This window comes from Chelon labrosus (genome assembly GCF_963514085.1).
Source record: "Chelon labrosus genome assembly, chromosome: 3".
Classification (NCBI taxonomy): Eukaryota; Metazoa; Chordata; class Actinopteri; order Mugiliformes; family Mugilidae; genus Chelon; species Chelon labrosus.
Window position 1 is genome coordinate 15925143 of NC_140339.1, and position 26488 is coordinate 15951630.

General features: G+C 42.5%; 1 protein-coding gene across 1 annotated transcript in view; it reads left to right on the top strand.

Annotated features, from left to right (window-relative positions):
* Positions 1-3421: 3421 nt before the first annotated feature.
* The window catches only part of nkd1 (NKD inhibitor of WNT signaling pathway 1), a 32687-nt gene continuing 9620 nt past the window's right edge, over positions 3422-26488 (top strand). Inside the window, exons 1-4 of the mRNA XM_084541774.1 lie at positions 3422-4438; positions 4552-4584; positions 4827-4966; positions 21685-21742. Coding sequence (XP_084397900.1) covers positions 4414-4438; positions 4552-4584; positions 4827-4966; positions 21685-21742 — 256 coding nt within the window. The 5' untranslated portion in view covers positions 3422-4413. The remainder of the gene's footprint in view (positions 4439-4551; positions 4585-4826; positions 4967-21684; positions 21743-26488) is intronic.

Genomic DNA, 26488 nt, shown 5'->3' on the forward strand with positions numbered 1-26488 from the left:
CCATGTTATTTCCATTACTTCCAGCATGCAGAAAGGCAAACGCATGCCAGGCTGTCTTTCCCTCCCTGCAGACCCTTCGCCTGACACATCACACGCTGTGCCACCACAATGGTCTGAGTCACCACCGCTGCAGGAATCAACACTGTACTTCAGTCGCGATTGTCTTCTGGCCTTTACAACATCTCGCCCTTTTGTTCCCCAAGATAAAGGCAACAGTCACATGTTTGAGCTTTAAGCGGCCGGCAGCTGCTCTTCTCTCCCTCTATATACCTCACATCCCCCTCTTCACCGCCGGGCAGTATTCCCTCCGGTGGGCTCTCCAGGCATCAGGCCCCTAACATTGTTACAAGGACATAAACACAGACAAACCATTAGATCCCCCTGAATCTGGCCGTCTGAATGCCCCCCATTATGGCTGTTTCCAGGGAGAATGCCCAGTTTTATGGTGGAATGAGCCAGAGTTGGCCACCGAGATAGGTACTCCCCCAGGCCAATAAATACCTACATCAATCAGGCAGGTGTCTAAAGAATTTCACTTTGTACTATGAAGCTTTTTCACAGTGGAAGAAACCCAACAGAAATCAAGAGTCGCATTTTCAATGAATGTGACGAATGCCTCAATAAAAGCCAAATATTTACCTCAGTTATTCTCTGACTTGTGATGATGTGTCAGGCTAAAATAACTGCATCCCGCTATAATGGGGATCGACTGGAGGTTTGGGGGTCCACGTCCATGAGATGGCTTTAAACCCCCGCCACCTCCTCTCTCACAGGCATCAAAGGCGAAGCTTGGAAATAGGGCCCGCAAAGCCATCTCTCCGTTGGCCTCTTCAAAGGACAGGAAGTGTGTCACAGGGACAGGCCTTCTTTCCCAGCAAATTCAGGCGAGTTGCTATAATAACAAGCTCATCTGTGCGTCTGTGGCAGGCTAGTTCAAAGGGGAGGCTGATTCCTCTTGGTACAACATGTGATGATAAAGTCAGGATGTGGAAACCATTGTGTGGTGGAAATGCAACTGGAGGACATGTGTCCAGTGTATAGCCTCATCCCTAAACACGTCCTTCCTTTTGGCAGAAGTCATGCCAGCTCAGATATATTTGTGCACGACACCTGGGCTATTAGCTGCATAATCGCAGAATTTATAGGAGTAGTTGGTGTATTGGTATCCCAAACTGATGTAGCCTTTACGTGGGCTCTGTTTGCTGATCAGTGCCTCCTCAAACATGTGACTACACCATGTGGAGACAGGTGGAATGGCCAGGGTGTTTCCTCTGCTTCTAGTGTTAGTGGAGATTTAGGGAAGTGTGGACAGAGAAGTTGCAGGAGTTGAGGTTTTTCACACACCTCTCCACTCAAACCGTCTGCTCATGGCAGGACTCGTGCTCTCCTGGTGATTACACAGCTGCAGATTTTTCCAAATGAGACGAGGCAAAGTAGAAGCTACTTTGATCTGACTCCAGTTAGTATTACTGACCATCACTCTGAATCACCCAGTAATATTATGAAGCACAACACATAAATGACATCAATAATAACACATAAACATTAGTCATATTGTACTCTCTATTTGAGTTAATTCTGTGGTTATGATACCTACAGCATAGGAAATGTCATGTTCCAAAGAAGAGGCTGCAAAAAAGGGACAAAAACACACTGACAGACACACCAACCTGACATTGTCTCATAATGTTGCCCGTGTCTGGACCAAAAAGTTTAACTTGAACACACTACCATAACAGCCAATGGCTAGCTAGCTCATATGTTCAGCACTTGCACGAGAAGAAAAACATTCTCCATAACTGCAGGTGGCAGTAGTTTGCATTCCTCGTTCAAAAGGGGAAACCAGAGCAGCTTGTGCTAGCTGGGAAGCAAGAAAAAATATAAAAGCCGCTGTACAGGGCTGACCTCTACTGAATCATGCGGCTCATTTGGTCTACAGTTTATTTGTTCCAGATGACCGTGTCGTTGTGAAAATGTTTGTGAATTTGAATGTTCAGATATGGTGAAGATGAAAAAGGGAGAGGAGAGCAGTCTGTGTGAGTCATTTGCTTACTTTCTTCACTACCAATTTTTCTTCTCGTGCATTGGTTCGCTGAGCTGATCAGCCATTCAGAGTGACCCCTTTCACCGATACGCATTCCCTCCAATTCAATATGCTGAATTGGACGGGAAGTTTATGCCAGAGGTTCGACTAACACACCCAAAACTAGGGTCACAGCAACAAAGGCAAATGGCATACTGTCAGCTTGTCATGGTCTGACCGTTTTGCAGGCTGTATTACATTTTACAGTATTATTTTAAACCTTATCTCCAGAGTAATGCAAGAGTAGGGAACTAATGTTTTTTATGTGGGAATATCGGTGCATTTCTGAGATGAAGTCAATGGGCTAAAGAGAAAAAGAGAAAAATGTGAAATATGGACATAAAATAAAATCAGCGTGCCTTTGATTTGTTTATTTTTTTCATGTAAATGATTAAATTACACACTTTGTTTGCCAGTGCGTGTTTGATACGCTGGTAGGCTGGAGGCACACGCAGAAAACACGGCCTTAAACGAGATTTATGGGACATTAGAAGCACATCAACATGTGTTTGCCTTTGAGTACAGCTAGTTGTAAGATTACATCCTAAAAATGAACAAAGCTTCCCCTGTTTTTAGACTTGAAAGGAAAAATGCAACATGACACAGAAATGACAAGTGAGGACTAAATTTAGACATCTAGCATTTGGAAAAACATGGCACCGTCGTGCAATTTGATTGAAGCAGCCTTTTATGCAACCTCCCTCCACCAGTCCTCAGAAAACCTTTTTGACAAAAATCTGCGTGTTATTTGTTTGTATTTAAGTGCGATGTGTTGCATAAGGTGAAACATCATAACACGTAATTTCATCACACTGAACACAGCTCCTCTTTTCAGTTGTTCTGAGGTGATCAATTAGAGAACATAATAGTGTCTATAGTAATGTTCTGCATTACTTAAGTTCTACAAGGGATTAAATAATGAAGGAGGAACATTACAAATGGTCACACTTGTCTTCCAGCTACCTGGTCTGAGGAATAAAACATTATAAGTCATTGGTAGGTGTTTGGTCTTTTCTGGTTGAGTTTTTTGCTGCGTGTTGCTAATCAGGCACCATCCACCAGTTACAAACACAGAAATTCATGCACAATTCTAAAATATGTTTGTTCTTTTAAAGGATCAAACATCTATGGAGACAATTTCTGAACATTTTCCATGGTTTTCTCACAAGTTGATTACCACTGTGTGTTAGATTACAGACCTGCTGGGTAACTGGCAGCCTCTTCGTCTTATATACGTGAAGACATGAAATAAATGCTAGTCTTCTATTTGCTATTTCAGCCCAACAATACTTCTAATAAGACTCATTTTCTCATGTCAGGCAGACCCGGACAGACAGATAGACAGACACTTGTTCACTACAGATTTTATCCCCAGGAAGACAGTTTTTTGAGAATAAGTGCTGATGTAGTTTATTACTAAAGTGGACAAGAATGTATAGGCCAAGAAGAAAATCTAAACCCAAAAATCAAGTTCAAAATTATGGAAAAAATCTCATCTATGCTTTGTGATGTCCAGTGTAGTGTAGGAAGCCTTGTTTGACTAATCAGACAGGAGTCATCAGTCCAGCTTACCTGATGAACACTTTTGCCTAAACTATCTAATAACTATCTTTAGGGTTTTGCTCATTTTGTTTCCCCTCATGTTGTTGTAATTTGAAGTCATTCGAGTTGGTGTGTCTGCCTCCAAACGTCCCGTGACCCATGCACAAGACCTCCTTTGTGAATCGCAGCCAATTTAACGGTTTCAGAGGGCCGTGTACACCCCCAGTTGCGTTTCTTCACACCTGTCCTGCGTCTTGAAGAGAAACCAGAGCATGAAAATCAGAATGAGATGAATCAAGTCAGACAGAAAAAGTCCCCTGATTCCGGAAGTTGTGGCATACAAATTTCATAATAAAACCACCAAAAAGTAACACAAATTACTTGCTGTTTAACTGTTTACACTCAAGGCGGAGCAGGGACTGACTTCGGCCCCAGTCGACAATCTCTGAGATTTAATGTAAAAGACTGGCATGGCACAAGCACTATGGAAATACCGCTTTCGCTTTGTTTATCTTTTCATTTAACGTCTCGTCAAAGACGTGATTCTTTACTCTGAAAGCGCCGACAGGAAGTCACGCAGCCTATTGTCTCGCATGTGTCTTGTCAGTGGCGGCGCTCCGGATCAAAGGCTCGCTTGGCTCCCCAGCCGCACGGTCCTGCACAGAGACTGAGCGCAGACTGCTCTGGGTCTCCACGGACGCTCTTCTGTCTGGATATCGCAGCCCGTCTCCTTTTCTCTTTGGATTATATTCATCTGATGGTTTTACACTCCAACTCGATGCATAGAAATGGGTAAACTGCACTCGAAACATGGTAAGGTTTCTTATTCCTGAGAGAAAAATCACAGCTGTAGTTGTTCCACTGGTGCCGCGGTACTTTCGAGTAACAGACTCATTGTCTTTCCTTCTTTCTTTCTTTCTCTCTAGCCGCTATTTGTAAACCGAGGGAGAGTCCTGAAGGTAAGCACACACCAATTTATTCTCTCATATGTGATGCACTTTAATATATTTATATGTACATATATTTTTTCTGAGTGTTTCGGTCAGTTTGTGAACAGCAGTTTCCAGGGTCAGTCTCCGCTCATTAGAGCAGCGTTACAGCGCAGAGTCCGACTCTTTGAAGATGGACAGCTTGTGGAAAACCAGAGTGTGGAGAGAAAATGCCGTTTGTAGCAGCTGATAATGCGCTTGGTGTGTTTCAGGCGACAGTTTTGTAGTCAATGCCTGCTTGGCGAGGAAGGGCATCGACGACTGGCTCGTGAAGCAGAAATACTACTGCACGAGCTCTCGCCTCGAGCAGCAGGACTGTCACCACAAGAACAACTGCGGCTTGACTACACGGGTGAGTACGACTCTGTGCACCAGGCTCACTTAGTCACAGTGAAGCAGCGTGATGGAAAAGCACCTTAAAATTCCCACCAAAGTGTTTGGCTGTCTCCTCGTTTTTTTTTTTTTTTTTTTCTCGTGAGCATTTCACAAATTGAGGATGAATTTTCGCGGTGGTTCCTTTCGCCATATCACCAACTTGCGCATGAGGCTGCGTTCGCGGCTCCAGCTCACGCCCGTACATTTGTACCTCTTCCTCTTGTAATGCACCCGAAGTTTTGACAAACTTTCTCCAGCCTTTGCCGACAAATAAACATTTAGCAGTGGAGACGAGCGAAGTTATCTAGTGATGTTTCTGCTTTGAAACAGTGAAATATTCTCTAGTCTACCAGTCAGAGATGCAAGTTGAAAGTGTACTCAAAACAACAAAAACAGATGCTCTTGAAGTAAACCTCTGTCTGTTAAAGTCTTGCTTTGTGTTCCTGTTTCACTGTGACAAAATAAAGCAATGCATTTAAATGCTACATGTCCTCATGTAGGAAACAAATGTTGTGTATCAGCCCATGCACTGATGTGAAGTTGTTGTTTTTTTTTTAAGTAACAATAGATCAAACCTGAGTTGAAAGCATTGCAGTGTGACAGTCTGGTGACAAGTGTGGATTGTAAAGGCTGGGGAGAAATGTTGGAGGTCATGCTTGTTTTGTATTTTGGCAGTGCCGTAAACACTGTGCCGTTGTTGTCAAGTGGGGAAATCCTTTGGAATTGCTTCAGAGGAGGCTTAAGCCCCTTTGGTTAGCGATGCCTTCCTCAAAGGCAGCGTGTTTGAGGAATTGGAGCCCATCGAGAAAATAAGCAAAACCAGTTCCTACGCCCACGATCCAGACACTTTGAGCAGAAATGCATTTATCTATTGAACACAACCTAGAATCCAGGATCTATTGCATTTTGAACTAATTGGAGCACCTATGGAAATGTCCTTTTATGATGTTTAACTTGCTTTAGCTCTGAAAGCCAATAATTCTTATGACTCGTTGCTGTTTCTAGTAATAAACAGTTAATTTAATTTTCCCTCCTCTTCTTCCCTCATTGGCTTATTCTGATGAATCCCGTGCACCATTAACATGTAGCAGCTCCCGTGTAAAGGTCATGTCATACCATGCATCTGAACTGATTATCACGCAAGCAAGACACAAATACACATGCTGGGTGGGATTCTTGGAAAAATGAGCCTTTGGTATGAGGAGTCAATGGCATGCTGGTGAGCAGCAAGAAAATATGAGGAAGTCTTAGGCAACAGAAATATCTGCTGATTCTCACTTCAGTCAGGTCTAAAGTCTACCATTGTTTTGTCTTCTGTACAAGGTGTTTGATTGCTTTGTGGTGCACGATGGTTTATTAATGAGTGTTAGGAGGTTGGCACCTCCATTGCTAATCCTGACGTGTGTCCAAAGCTGCAGTAAACTTCTTCATAAAGTAATAGAATCGCACTAACAGCAGGCGCCATGTCTCTGTGGGAAATTTTAAAATGTTTTTATGAATTTATGTTTCTTTTCTGGAGCATGAAGTAGCTGCTGCAGTAGAAAAAAACGGTTCCATTTTCATCACTGCTTTTGTGTGTATAAGGGGGATACATATGCTTTGGGCAATTTAAGTATTTAAAACCACATTATTACCATGCAATTATCATAAATTCTTACCACAAAAACAAACAGTCTTTACTTTGTTCCTCGACATACCGTTATTCACAGGCTGCTTTTCGCAGCAATGTTGGTGTGAGTGAAGTTTTGGCCCAGGATGGAAGGGGCCCCTGCCGAAAGGGTTGGATGTTTTCGAACAATTTAGAGTTAGTGGAGTTCAGCTTGTATAAATAATTCAAGTCTGGGTGCCTAATGGCTTTTGTAGCTCTGCGGGAGAATGAATAAGATAAGAAAGGTGTTTATCGCATCAGTATTTAATTGGGGGCATTTTTTTGTTGTTCTGATTATGAAATGGATTTAAATCTATAATGATTGTTGTGAAGTTTGAATTGTTTTTGTGTTTCTTGACATAGTATGGTAAAGCAAGGCATTTATTCCTTCACACTTATTAAGGCAAGGTTTTTTCTTTCCTGTACCCTCACGATCTTTCACTGGATCGATAAATCTTTTCATGAAAAATCTTATTGCAAGTTGGTGAGCTGTGTTGAGATGTTATGTAGCTTTGAATAGTTTTCAGTAGCTTTCCCAAAGACCTGTTGTAAACTGTCTCAGTCCCTAAAGAGCACATACTGAATGAGAGTATGTGTGAAAGTAACTTTATATAAAATAAATACAAATAATCAGACTAATCAAAATAATCTAAAATCTTGAATTATGACTTATTGAATCATTCTCCTAATAGAATCTATTAAATCTATTAAAGGAAATGTTCACCTTATTATAACCGCCCTATAAGACTGGGACATATTAAGTTTTAGCACTGGGTGAGAAGTTTAAAGGCTTGACCTCACTGTGCTTTTGGACAAAACAGATGATAAGTCTTCTGTCTTAGTTTTAAAAGTTGTCTCTATTGTATAGAATACCTGGTGAGATAGTTATTTATAGCTGCTGTTATTTAAACCCCCCTCCCAGCTGAACCAGGGTCCAGGAGAATGTGGGTCGGGTGTCAACAGTAGGGAGTCCGCGCTTGGAATTCTTTTGATCTGATCTTTTCCAAACCATATTCCCTGTAGGAACAATGCAGATTAAAAAGAGGTCATTGTTGTGCAGAGTGGCTCACATTAGCATTTTGTCTTCATTTATGTTTTTTTTTTTTTAAATTGAAACTGTAGCTGAGTACACGCTGTAAGACCGGGACGCAAAGATGGGCGTGAAGTCTTAATGATGTTTCCATGCGGGCCCTGTACCCATTCATGGGTTCTGCAGTCAGATTCAGACAGTGAGTGAGTGGTGTGGGCAGGTGGATCTGTGGCTCTCAACACATGAGATCCAGGTCATGTGTGCTTCGGCTCACTTTCTCCCGAGTGTACTGCAAGGTTTCTACACCCACCCATAAATTTGATATATAACGTGCGGCCTGCAGAATTTCGTTGCTGACAAAGACATTGATAGGGCAGATGATTTTCACAACTTAGGACTTGGAAGTTCAAGTTTCTGGTGGTTTATTAGGTCGCTTCCCTTGGCACACAGACTGTCGCATGTCAAGACTGACTTCAAAAATAACCTATTTTAATGGCCTTCCTCACCCCTCTCTATTCTAAAAATCCCCCTCCCCCTCCTTTGGTGCTCCTTTCTCTCTTCCTATCCTCCATCTGTTTGTTGCGTTTACCCTGTGGCCCTGCGTTGGTTGTGGCTGATGATTTGAGACTGCATTTGAAGCGGGCCATGCGGGGAGGTGTTTGTAGTGACACTGATGGCTCCTCCTCCTCTGTGAAGCCCTACCCTCTGTGCAGTAAAAAGACCCCCTCCACGGCCAGTCCTCCCGAGCCGCCGCTCTGACAAAGCTTAGATTTTCCATCTTCAACTGAACTTCCATCACTTTGCGCGGAACGTAGACAAAAAGCAAAGGTACATCTGACGACAGAATGCATCTCAAAAGCGAATCACAGTGAAACTTCAGCCTCCATTCCCCGTCTCGCAGTTGGTTGCCAGGTCTTTGATTTTTTTTTTGAAAGTAGAAAGGTTTTTTTGGAAATAGGCCTAAAGCTTTTAAACACATTGCTTCAGCCTCAGTCTGATAAAAGACATGGCAGGTTTTTCGCCCCCTTCGTTTTTCGCTTCTGCTGTTGTGCTTTTTCTTCCCTTGTCGTTTTCACAAAGCGAGGGCCCTTGTCTAGGAGCTGAAAGCACCTTTCAAATGCAGACTCCTCTTCCTCTTTCTCTCCTTCTTTCTGTCTTCACCATGTGCGTTTTCTTTTCCCACCGGCTGGCCTCTTGTGCGTGCTGTGTGACGTATGCCCCTCTCCCACCGGGCTCTACCCCCTCTGTGCTCCCAAGGGACCGAGGGGCTGTTGTTGCTCTTTGAAGAGGCTGGGAGAAAAGTTTGGAGCCACACTCTAAAGAGAAGAAAAGCCCTAGCCTTTGGGAGGAGGGGTAGCACCTGGCCATAGCAGGGCTCTGTGATTTTTTTTTTTAATTTTCCCATGAGAAGATGCAGTGGAAGTCTTGGGCACACATCAGTGTAGCTGGGGGACTGGGAGGTTCGAGGATGTGGAGGTGGCTTTAATGTCGCGTCAGGCATCGTATGTCACATAGATTACTGAAAGCTGGAGGAGTTTTTCCTGTGTGACAAAGCAGAGCGGATAACTCTCCGTTATTGTGAATGGCGCCTTCTGGAAAGGATTTCTGTGAAAGAATGATAGAGGTTTAGAGTACGATGAAGCTCTAGTGACATGCTGACATTTGATCAGGTTTATCCACCTTTCGTTTTCTCTTAAACCTGAAGCATCTCCCTTCTGTTTGTTTATGTATTTCCCACACATACCAATTCCCCGAGAAACGCAGGGGTGGATTTGTTTCTTAATTCCATGAAATGTTCAAAAGACAATGCTCATCTGTCACTGTAGGTGTCAGTAGATTAAAACAGCACATTAATGGTCTGAGTGAAATGCTCCTTTGTGTGCGTATCCCTCCGTGCGTGTTCATGTAAGTGTGCAGTATGTCTGGAGTCAGCTGTCCGGATGCACTACAGAGATCAAAGGCTTCTACGGGAATGTGCTCCGAATCTCAGGGGATTAGCAGTTGAGATTGTGCTTTGTTTCCCCAAATGTATGCTCAGTTTGGAGCGACGGATAGCTGTTGATCAAAGTGTCTCGCTGGCTCGAGGGTTTGTTCCACATTTAATGGTGGCATTTATTTCACGACTCCAAAGAATAGGCAGATTTTGAGGATCCTCTGCTGTTTGCGTTTGCTTTGTTTCAAAACCAAACTGGACTGAAATCACTTGCAACTGACAAGCATGCTTCTAGTAAACAGAGACAGATGATCTAAATATATATCATCATCTTTGGTGCAATGCTCACATATCTTCTGCCATACCTTTTGATGTGTGTCTATGCCTTAGGTGTCTAGTGCATTTTAAAAAGCATCATAAACGCACTCTTCTTTCCATATTTGACTAGGAAGATTAAATTAGAGAGGGAAAGCAAGTATGGGGGAAATATTTTAGCTGGTTGATAATTGCAACTTTCTGTTTTTTTTTAATTATACGTGAGTGAGAAGAATTTAGAGCAGTGGTCATATTCACTGTGGCAGATAACTATGCAGTGAGTCTGTACTTTCCATTTTTTCTAATGAATATGGAAATAAAATAGCCTGTCATAGATCATAGACGCAGGGCTGTGGGTGTCAGTCTGAGAGAATCGAGGTGTGGCGTTTCTGGGCTTTCTGTGGGAGCTCAGTGCCCATTTTAATCACCCACTTAAAAGGCTTTGCTGAAGTGGGTGTTTAAGTGTTTAAACCCTGAATAATTCTCTGTTGTTTGTTTATCGGGTTCCCCTGCGAGTTGCGCTCTGGCCCATGCAGTAAGTGCTGAATAATTTGACTGAGCACTCAAAGTGGCTCCCAAATAGGACAAGATCAGCATCTGCATAAAACTGCTATCAAGCCCTCGTGAGAGTGAGCTCAAGCACGGGAGCGTGCATGGAGCACAGAGTTGCACACCAACATACATACGCACATTACCAATGTGTTTACAATAATATGTGAAGCCATTTATCACCCCTAACAGACTCCCAGCATGAATCCCTTCCAATTGTTTGTCTTACAAACTGGATCTAGGCAAATGCCAGTGATGGACTCCACAGCTTCCATGAGCCCTGCTGGTGTACTATATGTATCCTCCTTGTGTTTGCACGCTTTGGTGACTAGGGCTCTAAGGCCACCTGAGGTGGAGGGACTAGAGGAAGTGGATTTAGGTAAACAGAGGTGGGAGAGCATTGTGCCTCTCACTGACAGAGGTTCCAGGGCTCTTTGGCTCTTCCTGTGGCGCCAGGGTTGGAGGAGGTCTGGATTGTCTGTTAGGGGATGTTTTTAGTGGAAGGAAAACTAAACAGAAGATCGGCCGTGCTGAAAGGAAAACCGTCCTCCCCTGGTGTGTTTATGCTCCACAGGTGCCACAACCCAAAGAGGACCTCACCCTCTAGATTCTCACTGGAGCAGACCAACCCTGTTCTCCCCAAATGGCCATTTCCCCTGTTTGTCAAACACCACTCCTTCTCCCAATTTCTTAATAATACTGAGGTTTAAAAGAAAATACTTGGACAGAGGTTTTGCAAGTCTCTAAAGGATTTAAATCTCCATAAGGCTCATGACCACATCTGAAATGTGAGTTTACTGTGAGAGTCAGTGGGAGTCTATTCAGCATTGGTGTGTGCTTTAAATCTTTGTAGCATTTTATCATAAAAACTGACTTCTACAAATAGTCTACTTTTTGCTAGTCAAAATCTCATGTGATTCTCTACCTTACATACACTAATGTCTTTTAAAAGAATCATATCCATTTTCCTTTCCATATTTGTCTCTATACAGTAATTTCCTGTATTTGTCAAATCCACCTCTACCTCATCCAAACCAAGTCGAATGACTAAATAAAACTGATGATCCACTTATACTCCTGACACAATGCAATTGAGCAAAATTCATTGGTTGAAATAAAATGAATAGAACACCTGTACACGTTCCTGTTTCTCTGTTACTACGTGTGTTGAGCATTGATAGTAAAATTTTGTAGCTGTTCGCGACTGTGTAACCTATGCCACTGCAAATTCATTACAGTGAGCAGTGACACAAGCCACTAATTCTAGTCAGCTATGAATAGAAACGTGCCTCTGGCACCAGCACACATGTATATAGTAGTTGAAGTGTCTATTTCTGCTGCTATGTTTACTTGCTAAGTTGAAACACTCTCTGTAATTACAGAGATTTTAAGTCCACAGTTAAAAGGTCAGATGTGAGGGATGTCTTGAGGTAGTGGCTTGTGGCTGGCAGGATGTCTGCTCTAAACATGTTGTGTGTGTGTGTGTATGAGTGTATGGATATGTGTGTGTGCACGGGTAGAAAAGAAGAATTTGGCCACCTTGGTGTTGAGGTCAGTGCCATCTGGTCAACATGCACACGTCAGAGGTTTTCATAACTGCTACCCACCACACTGAGCTCCACAGTTGATTGCAGTGACAAAGTTTAGTAATTAGCTTCGATAAATGTTACAGACAGCTGTTATTTGGAGGAATGTTGGAGAGCTGATTATAAAGATTGCCCCCCACTGATCTACAGCTTCGCTTACATGTGCATGGACTGAGCCCAGACTGCACTCAGACTGCACCCCCCCCCCCCCCCCCCCCCCCCAACTACTTACAAAAGTTGTACAATGGATCAGACACTAACTACTAACTGAGCCAAAACATTATTAGTTTTGTGCATTTTGGCTTTTAAGCTGAAAACTCTGGCATGACAAGTTACAAAGGTGTATCTTCTCCTTTGGCTTCGGTAAAAGGCTGAAGTGCCTGTCACTTTCTTGCTGCCCTCGAGGTAGACTTCCTGACTAAAACCCTGTTCCTCCCACACTTTGCAGCACTTGAGACTGGCGTCTGAAGCCATCCAGATGACTGAAGGACTGTCTTTGCTCAAAGAGAGCTTTGGCTAATTACTGAAATCCTCTAGACACAGTGTAGCCCACTGGCTCTTACACTCAGACACTTAAGCCTGGAAGCAGGCTTGTCTTGAGTGCATAGCCCATCCTAATTTTTCAATAATGTCTGACAGACATGCACCTACTCTTTAAGCTCATGTCACTCCTGCAGGACCGCTCTGCTCTTTTTGCCAAAAGGAAGTCAAGGCTCCAGAGCAAACTAATTTCCTTCAGGGAGGCTGAGATATCCAATTGCCATACAAAACACAGCATTATAGAAGGCACCCTCTCTTCTCTTTCTCTCCTTTCCTTTTCTCTTTTCCTCATTGTTTGGAACTGGGCTTTAATCTGAATTTGGAGAGCCATAATGTTGTGATTTGTTACTCTTGGCGGACGGGAACCACCTGTAAATCAAGGCCAAGCGACAGGCTGTCTCCATTCCTTTCCAAACCATAGCTTCCACTTGGGAATGCAAGTTCCCAAAGTGGAGTTCATTGGCTGGTGGAGGACATGTCTTAAGGATTCACCTCCAGCTCATATTCCCTGTTAACTCTCGTGACTCCAAAAGAAACCAAAAAAAAACCCCCAAAAAAACAGAAAATGCTTTGCTCATGCTGCCTGTTCACATGTTACGTTTATGTGAGTGACTAACTGTTTATAAATGACGTCAGCATTCATCTGTAATGAATCCAATCCAATCCAATCCACTTTATTTATATAGCACAATTTTAACAAACACAAGGTTTCCAAAGTGCTTTATAAGATAAAACACAATAAATAGATAACACAATAGAAACATAATAAAAGATGAAGTAGTACACAGCAAAATGACAGAAATTAGTTTAGTAACTGTTATGGCATTTCTCTCATTATATCTTGGGCTTTATCACATATTCTGACAACCATATCCATTTTGTGAACTAAAGATAATGTTTTCTTTTTTGTTAAAATCATGTAGTTTCGAATAAATTTTAAGGAAACGAAGAAAATCTCTCTGAATCCGGCTCTCTGTTTCTCTTGTAGGAAATGAGCTATGGGTTTCTTTAAATTGCTCGAGGGGTGATCCCACCTTTAGACTCTTGATCTTGACACCTTGTATCCCCCCCCCTCCCCTATTCTGTGGTTACACACGGCTTTGATAAACAGTGTGATAAATGTTAATTGCTGCGGTTACATATTTTTCAAAAGCTAATAAAGGCTGTTACCTTGAGTAGCAGGCAGGGTTTAGTGCCTGAGGGACTGGCTGCGTCGTAAAAGCTTATCTTTGCAGGTGTAAAAGTTTTGTAAATGGGTCATTAAAGTGTTGGCCAACTTCACACATAGAGCACAAAAAAAGCGAGAAGGGGAGGGAGATTACTTCAGATCAGCATGTTTCTGAAGCATGGAGATGAGGGCTGTAAATCTCTGCTAATATTCCACTGAGCCTTTCAGGAGGCAGTCTTTGATGTGGGTGAGGTAATGTGACCAGCAGTGTTTGCAATGTTAATCTGACGTGGAGAAATGACTTGTGGCTGTGCACTATCGCTCTCTACAAAGGGAATGCGTCCAATCATGGTACTTTGTTTGCCCTAAACTAAACAAATTAAAGAGAAAACAGGACATGTATAAAAATTCACGCTCCCACCTAAAGACATGTGTCTTTGCAACGTCAAAGGATTTATTTACACGTACGTTTCATTTTTCTACACGGGGTGAAAATCTGCTCTCTGAACCACTCCGCCTCTATATGCCCAGCCTCACTAAAATGTTTCTGGTGTGTGTTTGTGTGTGGAGAATCTCGGCATGACCTGTGTCATGAACTAGAGTTAACACGGTAAGCCCTCTGGCATGTGCAGCCTCCTCAAGCCCTTCCAGCTTTGTGTGTTGCTGACCATGCACACTTTAATCATAGAGCTGCTTCCTCCAACCTGCCTGGTGATGGATCCCAACTCAGTGGCTATAATTTCCTTCCTGGGGTGCAGGAAGAGAGGTGGGTGTGCCGTGACTGAGGGGTGTCAGACATGGGGCCGACGAGTCTGCAGAGAAGGTGTCTGTCTTTGAAGCTCCCTCTGAGACGTCAAATTACATGTTGGCCCTCTTTAGTCGGCAGAATTTAAGGAATTATTTTTCTAGTCTCTTATCTACTCAACTTAAGTATTGGTCTTTATTTAGAGAGAGTGAACGGCCGAGTGGTTTAGATGCGGAAGAGAAAGCACTGGAGATGATTTGGCGCCTAAGTGCGGTTCAACAGTTTGGTATTTTAACCACTTTTCACAGTTTTCCCATCTGATTAAGCCTCTTGTCTGTTTGTTGAATACTAAATGTAGCATTTGTACGGAAAAATAAAGCATGCAGACTAACTAAATGTACTGTGAGGTGTTTCAGATTAAAAGCATCCACCAGATAGCTGATGTTTTGTTAAAGGTTGGATGTGAAAGTCTCAACATCAAAAGATTTATCGTCCGTGACCTCTGGAAAGGCATCGAGGAGTTTCTTATCAAAGGCATAAAATTGCATTGTAAAACAGAGTAGATATGGCTTCCTCTTGGCATTACATACTTTAAGTTTCACGCATTGCTTTAGATCGTTGTAAAGCTCTGGCATTTTCATTTCACAAGCATCTGTTCTATTGGAGCAAATTCAACAAAACGACCTCAATGCATCGTGTGATGACGAGTCTGAAAAAACTGGTTTATCTTATTTGGCTGGAAAGATATGCGGAGACCTTCATTTGCTACGGCTCTCCATCTGTAGGTGTTGTCTGAAAATTGGCCCTATCTCCCTTCCATCCATAAATGGGACTGTCTAACGTCAGCTTTGCCATGCTATATGATTATCTGAGATCTTTATTTCATGTGTGAAAACTGATCCCCTTTGAAGCCTCACTCAGAGGGAGTGCAGCGCTTCACTACCTCACATCAACACCCTCTATCTTGGCTCCATCTCGGGCGTCATGTTTTACTGCTACGTGGTGCTTTGAATGAGGCTGTTTAATGTTGCTGGAAGGTGAGGAGCGCTCCAGCATAAAAAAAAAAAAACTGGAAGAGAAGCCTGTACTCAGGTCTAAACTGCTGTTTGATGATGACTGGTGGTTCATTTTTCTCCTCTGGTGGCACCACCACACCTACCACACGTCGCAGGATAGGCACTGCTCCAGATTCCTAGACTTGTGCTTCTCAGCCCTTTGAAATTGCCTCCGGTGTATCTCAGTTTACTCTTTGGGATGGTGGAGGGGGATGGGTATTTCCTCTCTTGAGGTCATCCGCGAGTAACACTACACCTATAAGCTAATTTGCAGCTCTAAAACTAATAAGAGTTTTTTGTTGTTTTACTTCTTGGTTTTCAACATTGGGTCTGTGTGTGCGATCTGGAGCCTTTGAAAATTCCCATGCGATGCAGCTGTTTTCTCCATTAGTAATTCATAAACTTTAGCTAATGGCTTCTATCCAGGCTCACTCACAATCACTTTAGTTGCCAAGTGCGCTGGATTTATGGGACAAAGTACGAAGACATGATGACAACTTTAGTTTATCTTAACACGCTTGGTACAAGGACACAGATACGTCACATGCTTTTCATTGTCCTACTATTTAATGATACTGCCTGTGGTCTTCAGTTTATGTGCTGTGCACGCACAGATTTTGGACACAACTCTGAGGAATCACTTCTCATTTTGGGTGGCTTTTATGTGAGTGTCAGCGACCTCAACCATCTCCTGTTTGAAAGGTGCAGAGGGAAGCAGGCGTTCTTGAAGAACCATTGCACAGTCCTGACTGTTCCCGTCCCTCTGCCTGTCCCGCTCATTGTGCTTAATGGCTGCTCATGTGTGTCGCTCCCCACTTCATTACGGCACTGCTGCTCAGAATGTTGCCATCCTGAAGGTGTTTTCTTGTACTGGGTGGAAGACGTAGCAGGAGGCAACCAGCCGCACTCCTAATGAGATTTTTCCTGGGTTTTGATGGAGTGCCAGTAGTGCTGCCATTGCTCCAGAGGCCTGCCTCCACTGAGCCCTGGCGCACGATCAGGGGGAGCTGTCGTCGGCCGCATAAATTGTCAGCCTGTGTGGTGGGTCATGGAGGCAGACAGCATAGAGGCCAAGAGGCCTTGTGGGACTTTCCCACAATCACATACAAGTACATATTACTTGCACTTTAATGTACCCTTTTTGCTTCAAACACAGACTCACAGAAAAGAATTGGCCCAGCGGGTCCATGTCTGCAGAGCCAGAGTAAGGATGACGCTAGAGGCAACTTTCTGTCTTAACTCACCAAGTGGGTTCTGGGCCAGCATGCGCTCACTGTCTTCATCACTTTCTCTTTTTCTCTTGCCCTATCCAGGATAATATGACATAAACATTGCAATTTATACAAAATGAAAGGGCAAAAGCTCCTTTCAGACATGAAGACATGACATGATTCAGAAAATCTTAACTGCTGGTGAGGTTGATCTGTGAGTCTTTAAGCTTTGTTATCTAGAAAAATGTATCTGGTGTCTAAAGGGTACCGTAAATATTTCATTCTTATGCTTTTTGAACGTTTGTGAAAACAAATATTTGACAATTTTTTCCTAAAGCCTGGATCATTGCAGTTCAAGTATAACATTTCCTGAATTACTCAGATACAGTTGGTGCACTATAATAGGGTATAAAGGATTATTAGTTTGCCAGAGTGAATGCTAGCCTATCTCCGTATTATTTTGTTACGTAAGACATGCTGAGTGTAGCTGAGTGGTCACCATTAAAAAACAACAACACTATAGGTTCTAAGTTCAGTAAATATTATTATTTTTCTTAAATAAACTCATCTGTTTTTGGCACGTCCACATCCATATTTATAAAGTGTGCCATTGATGAGGTTTGCCAAATAGCTCCAGTGGCCAAACCAAACAGGTCTTCAGGCCGACGAGCAACGTAGATGGGATGTTGTAATGGGGCCGGCACACTATGTCCTGTGTTATAGTCCAGTAATAAATCATTTTCTGTGAAGGCACTTGAACAACTTTAAAACACACAGGGGCCACACAATTTCTTGTCCTAAAGGCCATGAAGAAGCTCTGAAGGACCTGGCTGCTATTGAAAGGAAAATGCTTTATGCTCTGGTTTCCACAGAACATTTAACATCATGTCTGGAAAATTGTTTTAGCTGGTCCCAAGTGGAGTGGAAAGATGCTTGTTTGTGCCCTGAGGCATGCACCCCTGACTGGATCCTGTAGAGATGCAGAGAATTGACTCCCTGCTGTAGCTTTCTTTAAACAGTTTGGGTCCCAAGTCACAAGAACAGGCAGGAACAAAGGGACGAAATACTGTGTGGCAGTGTTAATCAGCAGTGCATCTGTATTCTGTAGTATTGATTTTACAATTACTTTTATAATAACACCGCGCTATGGAACATTGCCATTTCACATTTAGATTGTTTAAGCTGTTGTTAAACCACCGACAAAGGGAAAGTCTTCTCCTTGATGTAAGCTAGATAAGATAAGAGATAAGTTTTATTTGTCACAAGCACAGTTATACATAGTACAATGCACAGTGAAATGTATTTTTGTACCTGCAGCCAGTAGTAAAAAAAAAAAGTACTACAGTAAAACAGTAGTAATTGCACATAGCACACAAGGTAAACAATATAAGTGTAAGTGTACTCTCGCACAATGACCCATGACCCTTGAATTAGCAAGGCTGCTAGACGAGCACGTCTCAGAAAGACTGATGGCTCTTTTATGGTTACTATTTTGCATACACTTGGATATCAGGATTATTGTGGGCATGTCGGTTATGTGGGAGAATTTAAAGAACCTAATTTCTCCTTGACAGCCTCGACTCACTTTGTTAATGTTGCATCAGTTGAGCCTCGTCTCTACTCATTAGTTTAGAAGAGACTTTTGAGGGGGATGACCTGCATCACAGTTCTGGGCAAATCCATACTGAGCCTTTTCATTTCAAGTGAGACTGAAGGGACTGATCTCAAGCTTTTGTTCTTTGAAACCAGACTGGCTTATTTTCTTGTCTAAGACCAGCTCCAACTGCTGCCTTGTCTTTAGGTTGCAATAATGTCATTTTAGATATTCAGTCTGGTCTGTTTAATTGTCCTTTAGCTTGGTATTACCGTTTTTTTTAACATAACAGCCTAATTTCAAGAAAACATGTTCTCTGTAAAGAGCTGAATGATTTGGAGGAGTGTGTGACTCACATTATGAACATTATCAAAAAAAGAAAAGAAAACTAACTTACTAAACAAGAAGGAGAGGGGATTTTCAGGTCTAACCAAAAGAAGATCCAGAGGAGTAGGAGTTCTGTCACTCCTTTCTTAGTACGTAACATTGCAATTAAGTTTATAGGCGAGGCTGAGGAGATTAAACTTTTTCCTGTGGGTTTTTGGAGAGGCAACATATAAATGTTTCTTCTGTTTATAAATCCTCCCTCTTTCTGGAGCTGTCCAAAAGTCAGTTTGGTTGCTCTCATGACCAACTGGCTGGCAGGAAACTTAGACGCTTATTTTTTAGGACCTCTGCATGGTATTTTGATCATCTGATCAATCAATGCCAAAGCCAGAAACTAGACAGCAATGCTTGAAAGTGAAGTGGTTTTTAGAAATTTCTGTGACATCATTATAGCTTGAAGGTTTTTTAATCAGGCTGCAAGGAGAACTGTCAGAAATGATCATTGACATGTCGCAATGAAAAACACAAGTCCAAGAAATGATGGGAAATAAAGGTTTTCTGTTCCAGTTTGAAATTGATTCCTGTTTCTTTTTCTGCTCCCTCGTATATCCATTTCAGTTTGGTGGTCAGAGACTTTTCATCGGGGGAGGAAGTGTGTGTGTGTGTGTGTGAAGTAAGAAAAAGCATGGGATATTTTGTCTAACACTGACCGGAGCAAATCCCAGAGTAACCCCAGCATACTAATAATACAGCTCTCATCCATCACCACAGACAACAACCAATTAGTACATTCCTCTTCCCCCTTTTTCTCATGTTCTTGGCTAACCTCTCAATAATTCTGGATCATTCATCAAAAAAGAAAAGAAAAGAAAAAACTGACACACATTCAAGATGCTGTATGTGTGTGCATGTGTTTTCCTGTGTGTGTGTGAGGAAGGAATGTTTATTGTGGAGTAATTTTATTCTTCTGGGGCTCAGTGGAAACAGAGACCTCTGTCATTAATTTACAGTGACTGACTGATGTCTGCATGGGTCAACACGCATCAGCCGACTCTCTTTCATGACCATCTCTCTGGGCTGGGTTGAGTTGAAGAAGTTTAGTTTGTGTATTGCCACATGGATGGACATCCAAATTAAACTTATAGTAATTGTATCTGGTAATTATACAATCATTATATTATTAGCATATAGCATTATATCATTGTACAATTATTCTGTATAATTATATATAAACTATACATAAGTGTATAAAACCAGTGATTGTCCTGTAATAAAAACATCCACCAGTAAACAGTAGTGTAGCTGTGCTATCAAATTCAATCAAACCTATAATATTACATTAGTTTTCTTAAGATAAATGAAGCTTCCTATTGCTAAATCCTAAGAAATCGATATTGTTTCAAGCGTGTATTTCTTTCAGTGTATCTAAAATGTGGGATGAAAGGCAAAGCTCTGGTTAAATATGTTCACCACTACACTTGAACTTGGCGAGGGCCATAAATCCTGCAATTTCAAGAGAATCAGCAGCCTTCTGTTTAATTTTGTTGGTCAGTTTTGTGGTCACAGTCGTTTATTGACAAATGGAACGGTCAGTTTAGCTGGCAAATGTGCGAAATGTCTTCTACTTGCAAAATCGATGCAATCATATAAATCATGCATAAGCTTCGGTTTCAACATTCACCAGTGATGACTGTTTGAAGCATGAAAGTTTGTTGTTGAAAAACACATTCCTTTGTAGTGGTAATGTCTGCAGCTGTAGTGTAACTTTCTTCGATTGTTAAAGATCTTTTCGTCTAACCTTAATGGGATCTTGCGGTTCTCATGGAGACTCCTGGTGACCTTTCATCACGCCTTGGCTGAGCAGAGCCAGATCTGCATTAAAAGCCCAGGAGCAGGTTCATAAAGCCATATAGGAATGTGTGTTGGCTACTTGCACCAACAACAAACACAGTCTCAGTTCCCAACTTTGCTATATCAGTCTATCAGTATGAGCCCTGCAGTTTGCTGTATTTTTTTTCTGAGGCCACCCACGCCGCTGCAGGCTGGCCAGCACTAAACTGAGGAGGGTAGGATCTGACCTTCTGCTTCTCTGGATTACACTGAAATCCCCTCTCACGCCGTCACAGCGTTGCCTCTGACACATACACACCAGCTTGTGTGCAATAAACACATGCTTTCCATACACTCTTCCAAGAAGGCGTTTTATGTTGTTAATGATCAGTTATCATGGTTAATCATCACCAGTGATAAAACTAATTCTGTCTCGGCAGTATCTATGCAACTCATCTAGTTTTGATGACTGAGGGAAAGTTTTTTTACTATAGTTTGTGTGCGATGGAAAAGTTGTGGGTGGTTGCATGTGTAGGTGTCGGATCATGTGGACATGTGCATGTGTATGCATTTGTCAGCCTGTGAGTAATGGTTTTTCGGCCAGATGAATGTAATGCCACAGGGACACCTGAGCCAGACTTTTTCCATAGCAAAGCCTCAGGATCACATGTCCCTCCAGTCTCTGTGGTATGCACTGAGAGACAGAGCTGCCAGGAGAGGGGACCCGGGTGAAAAGGGCCCGGGGATAAAAACATGCCTCCGAACGTATAGCTGCAAAGATATTCCTCCACCGAAATAGCCTTACTACCTTCCGTCTTTCTCAGAATCCACTTCAGGGCCAGTGGCAGTCGTTTAGATACTTATATCATAGTCTCAAATCTGACTGCCAGTCTTCTGCTTAGTTTGGTCTAGTCCTGCAATTACCATTCTCTTAAAACTTCCCGCTGCTGTTTGAGCTCAGCATGCAGTTGTCAAACTTTGTTCATATATAGATATATAAACGCTGTAATTTCGATTCAGGCATGTCACTCTGTCTTGTGAAGCCGTGGCGTGGATGTGCACCGTTAAATATGTTTGTTTTTATGTGACAAAAATATGATGACTTCTTCTTTTAAATCACTTGAACAAGGGATTTAAGTGTTTTCCCTCTTTTCCTCTTTTCAGGACTCCATGGGTGAAGCATGTGCTATGGGGATCGGTGATGAACACTATCGTTTAGAAGGTAGGCCTTCTGCTCTCTATCGTCTCCTGCACAAGATCATTTGACTTATTTTCGCTTTCTGGTGAAATTATCTAGTCTAGCATTTATTAGAGTGAACATTCGCAAAACGTCTGTGTGAAACTGCCCTTTAAATACTTGTGTGGCTCTTTGATCCAGTGGTTCATCCTTTCCCCTTTACTCCACACCCATTTTCTAAGCCCCAGCAATGTGCTGATGAGGTCCGCTCTACCGCCCCCCACCTCCTCCATCTTTCATCCGCCCCTCCCCAGTGGTGCAAAGTGCCTCCATTCCTCCATATTTTTTCCCCGATGTGATGTGATCCTGGATTAAGAGCTCTGGGAGGAGAAAGTTTCTCCCTCCCATTTAAAGACAGGATTGGACGTGAGGTGCAGGCAGAAATGAATTGGGTTAAATGAAACCAGCCAAGAATTTGAAGGCATGGCAGAAAATTCACTTTTATTTCAGTTCAGCCTCACTTGATAAAAGCAGAGAGATGAGATTATGTTACTGATAAATGGAGTTCAGATGATATTTTGTCACTGGGCTGAACCTGAATATGAGCCAAGCTTGTCCTCCCTCTCAGACTGATGGTGTTAATTAAGAGTATGCTGCTCTGTTGGTTCACTATGATTAACAGGAAAAGGTCTCGATAACTCACTTTAATAAACAATTCCATGGTTTATGTCTGATTATTTCTTTCAGCTGCATGAATTAATGTCTTAGTCAGTGTAAACTCCGTGTAGAGTTTGGATTGCTGAAGTTTTGTCAAATGTCTGTGCAGTTACACTGCCTTTTAAAGATTGTTTTATATCTAAACAGTGTTTTTTCAATTTGGTATAGACTGTGCTTGTGTTCATATCGCAGGCCATTTTGTAGACACATAAAGCCTGAAATAAAAACAAATGTGAAATGTATTTATTCAGTGATCCAATCCATTGTTCAGAAATCCTGCAAGGTGGAGAAAAGTGAAAATGAGAGAGAAGACAGCACAGGAAAACAAGCACATTTATAGGAAAGCACGTCCAAAGAAAGTTTTTTAGACCTGGGATAACATCCAGCACTGAAACTAAGGGAGTGAACTAGACACTGACCATTGTGCTATATTTGTCTACCAGAGTGGGCAAACTTATAATATAGTGTAACCCTAAAATACACCACCTTTAACTGTGACGCGTATTAAACCTTTAAAACAGGGAAGTCCACACAGGTGGGTCTTCTTATCTGGTGCATGTGACACATTACTCCCTGCAGACTGTCTTGACTGCACAGAAAATCTGGATGGTTATGTACGGTGAATGTCAGTTCAGTGAAAGCATGAGCTCTGCTGCACTGATTCGGGACTCGGGGATGCTGCTACAGGCCTTTCCATGTTTACATGATATTTCAGTTCCACCATTTATACTCAAATGCCAATTGCCATTCTCTGTCATGTTGTGCCATTCAGTTTCATGTGTGACATCCCCTCTCAGTGTGAACCACTTGGGGTATATATGCTGCAGGTAAAAGCTTAAAACCATTTGTGGAGAAATTTAACTGCAAAAGTCAGTACTGCTTGCATATATCGAGAATAGACTACACAGATCCCAAGCCCATTGAGTTTGTTGGTCACAACATAGCTGAACAAGACACTTGTATAATTATATATGTTGTTCATGACTAGTTAAAATCTTCACTGATGAATGAATAGGAAGATCATCCCATCCTGGTCGTCCAAAAACCGCCGGAGTATCTGTCGTGGCAACTGAAAGTCAGTCGCTTGTCTAGTGCAGATGAGAGTTGGTCAAAATACCACGTTATGACACAATATTTAGTTTCTAGAAACCTTTATTGCTTGCAAGCAGGAGTCACTCATCAGCAACAGATGATGACTGAAGAGAGGCAGTCTCTCCTCAGCTTTTATACTAACCTAAACAATGGTCTTATCAGTAGTCACATCATGAGATCACATATGACTTGACGCTACTCATTGTACTAACATCTCAACTAGAGATGGGCGATATGGACTAAAAATATTATCCCGATAATTTCTATTTATCATGGTAACGATAAAAATGACGATAAATTCAGCCTAATCTTTTTGACTATAATGCATCTGCAAGTTTTATCTGAGTTGTTTTTTTTTTACCGGACTCTTTGGATGAAGTCGACGCTGCTTCTGCATCCTTGCGCATTTTCTGGCTTTCTTCATATTCTGGTTTGTTCTTGTGTTTGAGTTGGTGGAACAAATTAGTGGTGTTACTGTCCTTTTTTATGCATTATTGGTATGCAAACCTTGCATGTTGTAATTTGCTGCTCCGCATCAGACTTTTTAACCCCTTCATGCCTAGTGTCGCGAATTCGCGACGCACTGTTTCCGTTCAGACTGCAACCGAAATAACGCATGTAATACTCCAATGTCGGTTTGTGCACATTCAAAAAATTCCTAGGAACTTTTTGCAAGCACTAGTTTCTCGTAGGACAGGCCGGAGTGGTAAGCAAAAATAACAAATATGTCATTTCTTTATATAATTGAAAAATCAATTCAGGCGTTAAGGGGTTAAAACCAAACCAGATAATGGAGGTGGAGCCTCGTTTAGGAACGAGCTCCTCGCTGCCCGGTGTATCTGCTCCGCCTTCCGCCATTGTCAATTTGTCAATATTCCGCACATGTTGGGCTGCGAGTGTGTCGCGCACATATATACGTCATTAATGGGAATTTATCGTTTTTATCGCGGTATGACATATTCTTACCGTGGGGAATGTTTTTGACGATATATCGTAAACGATGAAATATTGCACATCCCTAATCTCAACATACATCTCATGACACACATAACACTTCTCCTTCACATTAACCATCATTGTGTGACATACAGTGACCTATTTCCAGAACACATGAACACAGAGGAGGTACCTCAAATACCCCCTCAGGCTGAACTCCTTCATGTGAGTTCCTTATGTTAATGGAGCATACAACAACATATCCATTCATTCCTTGCAACCACATGATTATCATAAGGCAGAGCTTCTGACCATACCACAAGCTTCCACCTTACATACAATCTAATGGTGCATCCACATATGTTAAGTTTCATATATAATATAATAAGGGACATTTAAGAATTTCCCTCACATTTCCAACACGGTCTGTGTGTAAGAGCGGGCACAGGCCCAGTCATGTGTAATACAGTATCCAAGCTAAGCCGGGTGTGATTGCTCACAGTGTGTGGCAGCTTTCTCAACCTGCCCGCGTTTGTGTGTGTATTAAGTGTATCTACGCACGTGTGTAGCGGAGCTGCTGGAACAGTCTTGGCATGGAGGTTGCCAGCCTCGGCTGCCCTCGTCTTGCCCCTCGGATCTGATGTGCAGCCAATCCCCTGGCGGCAGCTTCACTCATAAAGAGCCGGCTTATGTCTGTGATGGGGAGGGGGCCAGAGGGGGAGGAGGGTGATAGCAGATTACTGTTACTCCTCCCGGCATTTCATTAGCTCTGAGATAAGCATCTCACCACCATATTGAGCCTGCTACGGAACAGATTTGCCCTCGCACACAATGTTCCCTTTGAGCACCTCAGATGATCAAACAGCAGGACCCCAAATGCTGCTCCTCTCCAAAAAGTTAGTAAAAGCTCCCTGGGATGATGCCTTTCATTTCTGGCATTTTCCCCTACCCAGGGATGAGACAGGTCTGCTTTGATCTGCTTTGGATCAGGAGGAAAGAAATTGGGCTGTTGTGTCTGCTCTGTTGGCGAGCAAACAAACAGTGTTTCAGATTTGACTTGGCTTAATTAATTAGTGATTCTGTTTTACAGACGGTCTGATCCTCTTCCAAAAGGTTTGAGAATGGAACTTCAAAGTGTGGCGGGAGGAGAAAGGAGGAGGGCGGGTGGAGAGAGGGGTGTGGTCTACGTGGCTTTATGGATTGTGTGCGCCGTGCAGGACTGTATGACTGGATTCGGTTGATGGGCGGACGAGTGTTTGACGGGTGACAAGCTTAAAAAATACACAAACATATATGAGGATGAAGCGTCTGGGTGACTGTAACTCATAGCTGCTTACAAAGGGGCCGACCTGTACATCTCCCACAGTCTCAGTTATATACGTGAGGATCTGCAAAGAAGGATATCCTTGTAGCATTAGATCTGGGATAACATCCGACCCTGAAACTAAGGGAGTGAACTAGACAGTGACAGTTGTGCTAATTTTGTCTACCAGAGTTGGCAACCTTGTAATATAGTGTAATCCAAAAATACACCACCTTTAACTGTGACCTCGGATGTGTTGAATCAACACCCGTATTACACATTTAAAATAGGGTTGTGAATGCAGTGGCACACGTAGTACTTAGGTTTAGGTGAGGCTCACTGAATTAGAGAAGTGTTAAGGTCTTAAATCACTGTGACATTTTCACTTTGAACCCTGTCTGGGAGTATCTGTACAGTGTAGCACAGTGAAACTATCACTGACTTGTGTGATAAGGGAAGTCTACACAGGTGGGTCTTCTTAACTGGTAAAGTGCATGTGACAGATTAGTACTCCCTGCAGACTGTCTGACTGCACAGAAACTCTGGATGGTAATGTACGGTGAATGTCATTCCAGCGAAAGTTGGAGCTCTGCTGCACTGAGTCGGGGACCCGGGGGGGGGCATCCTATAGCCCTTTTGATGTTCGCATGCTGTTTCAGTTCCACCGTTTAGATTCAAATGCCAATTGCCATATTCCGTCATGTTTTAGACATGTTGTGTCATTCAGTTTCATGTTTGACATC